The sequence below is a fragment of the Littorina saxatilis genome, linkage group LG16 (assembly GCF_037325665.1).
Source record: "Littorina saxatilis isolate snail1 linkage group LG16, US_GU_Lsax_2.0, whole genome shotgun sequence".
NCBI classification, from domain to species: domain Eukaryota; kingdom Metazoa; phylum Mollusca; class Gastropoda; order Littorinimorpha; family Littorinidae; genus Littorina; species Littorina saxatilis.
The window spans coordinates 14,099,328-14,109,294 of record NC_090260.1 but is presented as its reverse complement, the minus strand read 5'-3'; the positions used below and the strand labels follow the sequence as shown (position 1 = coordinate 14,109,294).

General features: G+C 39.7%; 1 protein-coding gene across 1 annotated transcript; it reads right to left on the bottom strand.

Moving 5' to 3' along the window:
* Nucleotides 1–29: 29 nt before the first annotated feature.
* Nucleotides 30–8,368, bottom strand: LOC138950460 (uncharacterized). Its single transcript, XM_070322190.1, has 19 exons — nucleotides 7,854–8,368; nucleotides 7,589–7,660; nucleotides 7,315–7,443; nucleotides 7,133–7,204; nucleotides 6,861–6,989; nucleotides 6,600–6,656; nucleotides 6,310–6,354; nucleotides 5,974–6,009; nucleotides 5,593–5,715; nucleotides 5,078–5,381; nucleotides 4,565–4,771; nucleotides 3,912–3,987; nucleotides 3,494–3,517; nucleotides 2,988–3,212; nucleotides 2,547–2,617; nucleotides 2,309–2,413; nucleotides 1,947–2,158; nucleotides 1,414–1,578; nucleotides 30–1,211 (listed from the first exon to the last, which is right to left on the bottom strand). The coding sequence occupies exons 1-19, from the start codon at nucleotides 8,174–8,176 to the stop codon at nucleotides 962–964; spliced, it is 2,625 nt and encodes an 874-aa protein (XP_070178291.1). The 5' UTR covers nucleotides 8,177–8,368; the 3' UTR covers nucleotides 30–961.
* Between the last annotated feature and the right edge of the window lie 1,599 nt (nucleotides 8,369–9,967).

Sequence of the window (9,967 nt, the reverse complement as noted above, 5' to 3'; positions counted from 1 at the left end):
ATAAAAACAAATGAACAGACAGACAAATATCAAGTATCGTTACCACCATTATTCTCATATTGTTTCCAGGTAAACATGTACAAAAGCCAACTAAACAGATATGCTAAGTCACGCTTGCAGCCACACATAATAAGAATATACTAACACATGTTGTACAAACCCTCAGTCTCTCTCGCACACACATTAGTATCATGAATAAACAATTATTGTACACAAGCAATATTTTCAACTAAACAAGAAAAGAAAAAAAAAACATGATCACCATGTCACAACCACTCCCTCAGTCCCTGCATTGAGAGGTGGGTTGTCGCTGACATTCCTTTAATTATAATGGGAGGTACATTTTCAGCCGAACATTCCAACATGCTCAATTATAATATGTGTTGCAATGTGAGTTTCTTGTGCCTGCAGCCATTCTATGCCGCCTGAATCTAGCCTGTGAAGCAAAATGTAGTCTAAGGCAATTGATATCAATTTGAAGTGAAAATCATACAACACAGTCTCAACTAAAATGATACAGCTTTGGAAACTATTGATAAATGCTTTTCTTGCAAATTTAGTCTGCCAATGTATAATCACAAAGTTATTACTATTTTTCAAAGTTATTATTAAAATCATTATTCGCCAATGTATACAAGAGCCTCCCATCTATATTGGTGAAATAGCGCAATTTAGGGTCCATGATAAGGCAGCAGATTAAATTAAAAAACTAAACACAGCCATGCCATAGAACTATGCGGGTCTATGCATTTTTACTGGTTACCCACACATACAAACATTGCTGTCTTGAAAAGGGCCTTTCAAAAGTCCACTGGTGTCATATTGTTGTACCTCTCCACATGTCAAAAACAACTGTAACAGAACCGCAGACAAAAAGGGAGGTAATAATTATCCCACTTGACACTCTTTCCTTATGTTCTGCCTCCTTTTGGGCTACTACCAGCTCAACTGCTACCGTCATTCAGGTAAAACGAGATTTTTTCTGTGCAACAAGTTCACTAGTTGGAGGTGGGGAGGTTGCTGCCAGGTGTGTTGACAGTCTCCTTGGGTCCTCTTGTGCCAGAGGTTTTTTCCTGTGCAGTGGCAACGGGTCTTGTAGTCTCATCTCCATGATTCGCAGCTTCAGGGCTGGAATGTGGTGGTAGGTCTTTGGGACCTTCACAGGGAATACCGACCAGCGGCCGGTTTTCTTATTGAAGCATCTGTGATACCTATCAACATAGAACAAGAACAATTATGACTAAAATGCTTGACACTAACCCTTGTAATGGCCTTGAATGTCATAATATAACTAAACATGCCAAGGACATGATCATACATCTAGAACTTGAAGCCTGAATTTACATGTTTGGCCTGTGAAAAAAACAAACAACAAAAACATTGCATTGAGTGTGTTTCAATACATGTACTTACTTCTTTCTGCCATCCTTTGAAGTCGCCAAGGGTCGACCAGCATGAGTGTTGTGGTCCATGGCTGCCAACAGAATCCTGGCTTCATAAACCGGAGGTGTGTACGCAAACCTTTTGCCCGCATACATCAACAAATGTTGGTGAAACACCTCCAGGGGGCATGTGCTCCTGTATGTAAAAAGAAAGTATTATATATAATGGTAGAAGTGAACACGCTTATCATTAAATATTTTACAGTGATGTTCTGCTGATACTGTAGCGATAGGTTTTCTTGTTTATTTACCTCACTGTATGATATAAATCAACCCTGTTACAGCGAAATTCTTATATTCACTATAACAGAGTTCCACTGTATAATGTTGGCCAGCACACATCAGTATGAGCACTACAACTCCTGATTTTTACATCGAGTATTAGTAATTACAAAACCACACAAACAAGTTCATACTTGTTGCACCCACATAATCTCCTTTCATGCACACTGTAAACAGTTCCCTGATTTCTCCCTCAATAGTGAGTAATAATAATCTTCTAACCTGTTTGTGATGACCAACTCTGCTTTCTGGATCAGAGTCTGGTCTAAGACCACAGAGGCGAGCTGTTTCACTAGGGCACGGTCTTCCTGAGGATCAAGCCAGGCCCTCCCATCCTCCCTTTCCCCGCCCAGGTCTTCATGGTCGCAGCACCAGGCACCAGCATCCCAAGAATGTATGTTGCAAACATGTTGCAAAACTCCTCGCCACATACCCTGGAATGGAACAGACACATTCAGAAAACTATACATGCCTGATTTTTTTCAAACTATTGAAATTAGTGCATAATTGTGATTGACGTGCTATTATTATTTGTAAATGAAACCGTACAAATAACCAAACAAGACAATGACCAAACAGGTTACCATGAACTTTGTCTTGGTGTCAGCCTTCTGGCAGCAGAACCAAAAGTGGTTCACTATCGAAGGGATCCACTTTTGCAGCTTGCGACCTTTACTGCCTGCAGCAATCTAAGAAGAAAATGCAAATGTAAAATGTAAAGATACACACACAAACAAACCAAAGAAAACATGAGAAAACCAATAAAGCATTCACAATATTTCAAAATTGTATCAAACTATAACACAATTACAACATACGTACCTTGGCTAGCTTCTTGCCAATATTTTTGGCAACATGCCACACATCAAGGGAATGTTTTTTTCCGATCGCCTCTTTTTGACAAAACAAAGAACAAAATATATTCATTTGCAATATCAAATATTTGGTGCATACATTTTTAAAATGTTTGCTAAAATGACCAGCCCAAATTAAATGAAAAGGGCTTAGCAATGCACACATAATACAATGAACAACAGCTGCTAAAGAGACAATAATGGTGACACACTCTAAACTGTATCCCCAAAGTGGGCAAGAGGTATATTATCTTGAAATTAAGCATTCTAACTCACTGCACTGTCCATCCAGATGGGACTGATGTATGTATAGATAATAAATGTTGCATAATAAATTACCGCTAACATATAATTGACTGTTAATCACACACACACACACAAAGGGGGGAAAAGAGGAAACAGAACATACTCATATCTGCAGCTATTCCCACATGGGCATCAGTGACGACCTCATCAACAGTGGTGTCCACCCGTTCACCTTCAAGCACTACCTCATCCAGTGCCCTCTTAAATCCAACCCTTTCCATGTTCGTGGATTTTCGCTGTGTTTCCCGTTTGTCCACACACTGGACAGAGAGAATCTTTGTGGTCTCAGCCTCCATAAGAGTGTAGCTGCAGTACTGTGCGCAATGACCTATTTGAAAATTCAATGCACCATTAAAAAGTAACCATTTATGATGAAACCTGCAAACAATATTCTCTGACCGGACATCAAAATTGCAAGGCTTTTCTAAGCTCAGTTGTTTGTTAACATGGTTACGAGAACACAGGCAAGCCAATTACTCAAGCGCCTAGACTATATCATTCTACATGATGGTAAATAGCACATTCTAATATTCCAATGACTATGTAAAATTGGGGACATGGTATATATTGGGTCATTGAATAATGCAGGTCTGCAATAATCGTACTGACCTGGTGAATCATTGCGTCCATCTCCTGCACACACACACACACAAAAATGGAATGACATAACAAAATAAATGTTCAATAAAAAGTGCTCTGCCGTCACTTGACAACAGGAAGTCAATTTCAGTGGGTTACATGAAAATGTAACTTTTTCTTTCAGTCTATTTCTCAAAAGCAAGCACGCCTTGATACAATGTCCAAAATTGAATATTATGTCCTGCATCACATCATGTTTTGCTTTTGAGAAATAAAATAGAAAATATAAAGTTGATTTTAGACATTCATTTCAATATTATTGTGGGGTTGGGGGGGTGGGGGGTGGGGTTGGGTTAAGTCTACAGCATTGGATACATTATATTTCTGAAATGGCACAACAGTGACAAAGGGGTCAAACATAAATCACAAAAGAACAACAAACACTCACCCAGAACAACCAAATTTTGCTCTGCCAATGAGTCGAAGATGGCTCGTTGGTGGTCCTTCCATGTGTCCTTCACAGCCTTTATGATAAATGGAAAACAAAGTTATATATCTATATTCTTGTGAGTTGGGACAGTCACTGAGGGACACACAAAGCAAGAATTTTGCCTCACAGACTAGACTATGTCAACTGTTCTAGACAACAACAAAAAATGCCATACTTGTTACAAAACATCTGAATACATAACGAGAATGGGTTGCTTTTAGTTTCTAAACATCATTTGTAACTAGGGTGGCCGGTTGGTTCTGTGGTGAACACGATTCCCCAGGGATACAGCAACCCGGGTTCAAATCCCCGTTGGGCCGTGAGTAGGGCGCCTGTATAGTGCAACCTTTGCCGCGCTTTGAGTTTGCTAGAGATAAAGATAGAGATCAATAATAATAATAATAATAATAATGGACATTTATATAGCGCGTTTCTAGACAATCTACTCATAGCGCTTTACAATATTTAAACAGGTAAAAACAAACATGCATAGATATTAACACAAACTGGCAGGCAAACATAAACAACACAACTATCAATATCCAAATTCCATTTTCTTTCCATTTTATACACACACATTATAAATTATTTTTTAACTGTTTTTTAATTACCTGCACCACATAATGTTTCTGGACAGCCTGGTGGAAGGTAGCACCAGGAAAGGGCAGGTTCAGCACCTTCGCCCACAACGCCAGCTTGGCATAATTATTTCCACTTAGGAGGATACATGTGCTGACTAGAAAATCACCACAGTGAATTTTGTTGGGCAGGGTGGGCTGGGCACACCATGTGTGGCTCACATGGCCTTTCACACATTCCTGAAATTCACAGATCAGATTTGAAAAAAACAAAAATGCAAATGACTTTATAAAAATTCAATGTGTCACTGTCAGTAGGATTACTAGGAACATATACATGTACAAACATAATGAGTTGATGAAGCCTAAGTGCATTCTGAAATCTGAACCATCATGCCACATTTAGTGCTGTTAGACTTAGTAGTGTCCAAGATAAATTCAACATTTTAGTTTTTAACGAATGAACGGCCAGACGGACAGATGAACCAGGTGAGTACATAGACTGACTTTTGCTTCGCATGTGAGTAAAAAATAAAATGTTCTCACCCATCTGAGGTACAGTGCTGAGCCTGTGAAGCCCTCCTTCACGGCAGGAACATGCTCACACCCAGCAGTGGAGCATTTCCTGATGCTCACAGCAGCCAGTGCCTTTAGTTGGTGGACAAATGCTAGGCACAGTGTGCTGTTGCAAATGTCCTGGCACTGGTCTGCTGTGGCTATCCTGGTGATGCCTGGTCCTAACTCCACCTCCTCCGCAGTGTCAGCATCACCTGTCTCTTCGTCCTCCTGCTGGCCGTACGCCACCTCCTCAAAGGCCACCTCGTCTGCCTCCTTGGCATACTTTTCATCCCTGACACATAGGAATAAATAAAAAATAATAATAACATTCAGTGTGCAATACAGTCTGATGTAGATTAGACTTCCCTAGAAGAATGAAACCATTTTAATCATTTTACAACATAAATGTATAAATTCATGTATACATTACATACAAATGAAATAGATTAGAATTTGTTTTATTCTTACAAAAGCAACACATTAATAAGAAATGCAAAACATACACATCCATGGTGAGAAAAAAACTGGCGTCTTGAGATTCCAGCTCGATATCATCGACATCAAAGTCGCTGTCATCACCATCTAAATCACCATCACAGGTTAAATCACTGAATTCAACAGTGATGCTGCACAAGAGAGACATTGAAAACAAAGTTAGCATCACTCAAAATAATAATGTAAGTTGTCAACTGACAAACAAGAAAAAATGTGCCTGCAGTGCCAATCTATAATACTACTACATGTATCTCCGAAAACATAAAAAATCATCAAATGACCTTTATTATCAGAATATTCTCATTGTTTGTGTGTGTGTCTTGTTTTTCATCATTATTATTTTCACATGGTTCTTTACAAATTAGCTTTTTTAATAATACTACACTTACTTGAGAGGGTTGACAAAGGAGCGGTCAATGTTCTGCCTGTAAACATAAAAATGGTAATTATAATGTATTAAAACATGCAAACAAGAACTAGATGTACTGGGTAAATCAAAACACCCCTCAACAGTATCCAGTTTCTGTTGACATTACATTTCATTATCTTGAAAAAACAAGAAGTAATAATTGGTATAACTAAACCAGCAACCAACTCAACAATCAACAATAGTAGACACTAATGACTGCCGTCATTGTAAACTGAGGTAACCGGCTGGTGTTGATCTCTGGCCGACAGTTTGCCAACTCAACTCAAATGCAGATAACAAACAATGACAAGCTTACCGTTTTGACCTCATCCCTTTCCCTTCTTTGGCAGGCTGATCAGTCCTATAATTGAAAAAAAAAGTTATTTATAAATATGATTTGACTATTTAACACACCTTGAATCAATCGATAATGTGAACCCACTGGCACTTGTGGAGACGATTTAAAGTTTAGCATTTAGAACTTTGTAAATAGATAGCGGTTTTTGATTTAAACAAGACAGTTATTTGTGCAAGGGAGACAATATACAACCGGTGTAACCAGCCAACCAAAATCAACACTGCACCATGTTCAGTAAATGCACTCACTTTTCAATCTCAAGTTCTGGCTCCTCCTCGAATGGCTCCACACCTGATAAAGGTGTACTGAAAAATGTCAAACAATCAACTCTGACCATCACCTGATTAAAATGTGTTTAAATGCATGAAACTAGCAAACTGACAAACTGAACAAAATCTGAAACCAATCTTCCCAACATTTCTTTTTTAAGTTTTTGTGAACCCCATTTACTGTCAATAAACGGTCTATGAGTATGAGTATCAATTTACAAAGTACATATATATATTTACCACGGCTTGGACGAACTAGGGACAGAGGAGAGGTCGGGGGTGGTGCTGACTTTCGCTTGCTGCAGGAGCTGCCCTGGGGTGGAAGTTTTCTGCGGAGGCTGTTTAGCAAAGTCTGGTCTCTGCACAGCTCTGTTGAATAAGAACAAAAACAAAATCCATGCACTTTGAAATAAATTCGGTTCCTACATTCACTACACCCAGCTGAGCAAATTGGTAAATGTATCAGAGCTCTGTGTAAAGCTGACTTTCACAATGTATCAATTGACACTGACCTGCTTTCAATATCCCAAGTAGAACATCCTGGTTGAGGGTCAGTCAATGCGGCCTCTTGAATCTGTTGATAGCTAAAAGTAAAACATAAAAATAAGTCAGAAGTCAATACAGCGCTAATTGACTGAAAAAAAAAATGAAACGAATGTTCATCTATAATTATCAGTTTACAAAATACATTTACCACGGCTTGGACGAACTAGGGACAGAGGAGAGGTCGGGGGTGGTGCTGACTTTTGCTTGCTGCAGGAGCTGCCCTGGGGTGGAAGTTTTCTGCGGAGGCTGTTTAGCAAAGTCTGGTCTCTGCACAGCTCTGTTGAATAAGAACAAAAACAAAATCCATGCACTTTGAAATAAATTCGGTTCCTACATTCACTACACCCAGCTGAGCAAATTGGTAAATGTACATCAGAGCTCTGTGTGAAGCTGACTTTCACAATGTATCAATTGACACTGACCTGCTTTCAATATCCCAAGTAGAACATCCTGGTTGAGGGTCAGTCAATGCGGCCTCTTGAGTTCGTTCGTACCTAAAACAGAAAAAGAAGTACAGTAGTCAAGAAAGCACTGATTGACTGGAAACAACACTTTGGTTTTGAAACGAATGTTCGTCACACTGTCACTGTAAATTATTATTTGAAAACATGGTACTCAAAGAGAAAACAAAACAAGCAAATGACAAGAACAAAGGAGGAATTTGAATTGAATTTAAACGATACTTACGCGTCCATGAGGATTCTAGAAAGTTCCGTGTCTGCTTTTGATCTGTTGTGAGGTTTCAACAAATGAGGTGTCTTGGCAAACACCTGTCCTCGGAGGGCCCCCCATCGTTCGAATTGGCTGGTCAAACAAACTTTCAATTTCTCCCTCAGCTTTTTCTTTTTTTTCTTGGCCGAAGCCGTGCTTGCAACTCTGGCAACAGGCACAGCAGGTGGTGTAGGAGGCAAACATACTTTTGGAGGCATAGATCGAAGACGATCTTTCACATCTTGAGAAGCCATCTTTGTTTGTAGGGGAAATCCGTTTCCGGTAAATGTTCTAAACATAGAATCGCCTCGCTATACACTGTCACGTGACTGTTCTAAAAATATCACGGCGAAGGGTATGGGTTTATTTCGAAACTATCTTCAATTATTGATTTCTGACAAACTACAAAGATTTGAATAGCCCCAGTTGGTAGAACACCTAATTTTTATACGCTGCAACAGCTGAAAAAGCCTTAAACCTATGGGTTGAGCTCAATGGGAGTCTTTAATAGACAGCGATAGATGCACACATCAAAAAAGTAGTGTGAACCATGAAGGGCATGACAGAAGAAAGATGAATGGAATATATATATATACTTCCTACCCCCGGAAAGACGTGAACTTTTCACTGGTGCACATATGCCGTAAACTCTCACGCACAGCATACTGCAAACGTTCTGGAAATGTCAACATAATATGAGATCCGTTATGTAGATTTGCGGGTCGAACAAGTGCATATTCAAGGAAATGGGTCACCCAACAGTATAACTCTTGTATAATAAAAAGAGGCTCGCTGGCAAAGTGGTCAATGCTCGTACACTTGTTGTGGTTTTGAGCCTAACTGGGCTGATGTTCTGTCCATGTTATGTTTTCTGTACAAATTACTACCAAACGATATCCCGTCTAACTGTAGGTATTCCAAGATCGAGGAAGGGAAAGTGATCTTCAAGAGTAACGAATAGGTAGCATGATGTTGGCAAAACCTAACAGTTTCCTCTTTACAAACTTCAGATGGTAGGACTGAAACGAGAGGCCGAGGACGTTGTCTATAACGTTGGCCATACATTCTCATTAGAGACACTTAAAATGTAATGTAGAGCTAAAACCGCCTTTGAAAATTCGGATGAGACGATAAACCGAGGTCCCTTCGTGTACACTACATCGGGGTATGCACGTTAAAGATCCCACGATTGACAAAAGGGTCTTTCCTGGCAAAATTGTATAGGCGTAGATAAAAATGTCCACCAAAATACCCGTGTGACTTGGAATAATAGGCCGTGAAAGGTGGATGCAGCGCCTATAGGCTGTTGATCAACTGGCCGATGTGAATGCGTGATATATTGTGTAAAAAATTCCATCTCACACGGCATACGCGCTTTGAACTTCGGATAAGGCGCTATATAAATACCCGTTATTATTATTATTATTATTATTATTATTATTATTATTATTATTATTATTATTATTATTAAAATCGCTAACGATGGTCGCATGCCCCGGATTTTTATAAACTTGTGGCGCCATTAGACAGCAAGTTTTTCATTGGTCCATGGCCGTGCGGGAGAAATAAACTTACATCAAGGTTATCAGTGACGTAAGAATATCAGCGGAACCGGTCTGCTTCGTGGATTCCACTCACCCGAGGGGCTAACTGGATGCTCTTCGTGCAATAAACTCGTGAAATAGATTAAGTGCATCGTGTTACGCAAGAAGCGTGGGGTTCAAACGAACAAAGTGGGTTCATGGGCTGAAATAAGCTGACTTGTGATGCACTCGCATGATTTTTTTCACCACATCTGCGTAATAAAATGGTGTGAGCTCATTACTAGCATGGTTTGGGGCTTGGTGTAATAGCTCTGAGCAGCAGCTATCGGTGGGCGTTATGGGCGTGTTGATTTATTCGACAGTAAAAGCCTGACGGCAAGTCTGCTTGCACATTTTGTTTTTGTTAACCTGACGAGTATAAACCGATGTAGTATACAGTTCAGTTTTTAGGGGCACTCAGTCTGCAGACTTGCTCAGGGGTGCAAGTGCATGAGAGTGTCAAACTATCGACACATTTGTTTAAATCTGCGTTGCCTTTTTGTGTCT

What these genes read in the sequence shown, in the direction of transcription:
- LOC138950460 (XM_070322190.1), bottom strand. Translation starts at nt 8,176, where the DNA reads ATGTTTAGAACATTTACCGGAAACGGATTTCCCCTACAAACAAAGATG. An exon ending in TTTTTTCTCACCATGGATGT is followed by an intron (nt 5,382 to 5,592) that starts GTATGTTTTGCA and finishes CCTATGTGTCAG; the next exon opens with GGATGAAAAGTATGCCAAGG. An exon ending in GGGAATAGCTGCAGATATGA is followed by an intron (nt 2,618 to 2,987) that starts GTATGTTCTGTT and finishes TTTGTCAAAAAG; the next exon opens with AGGCGATCGGAAAAAAACAT.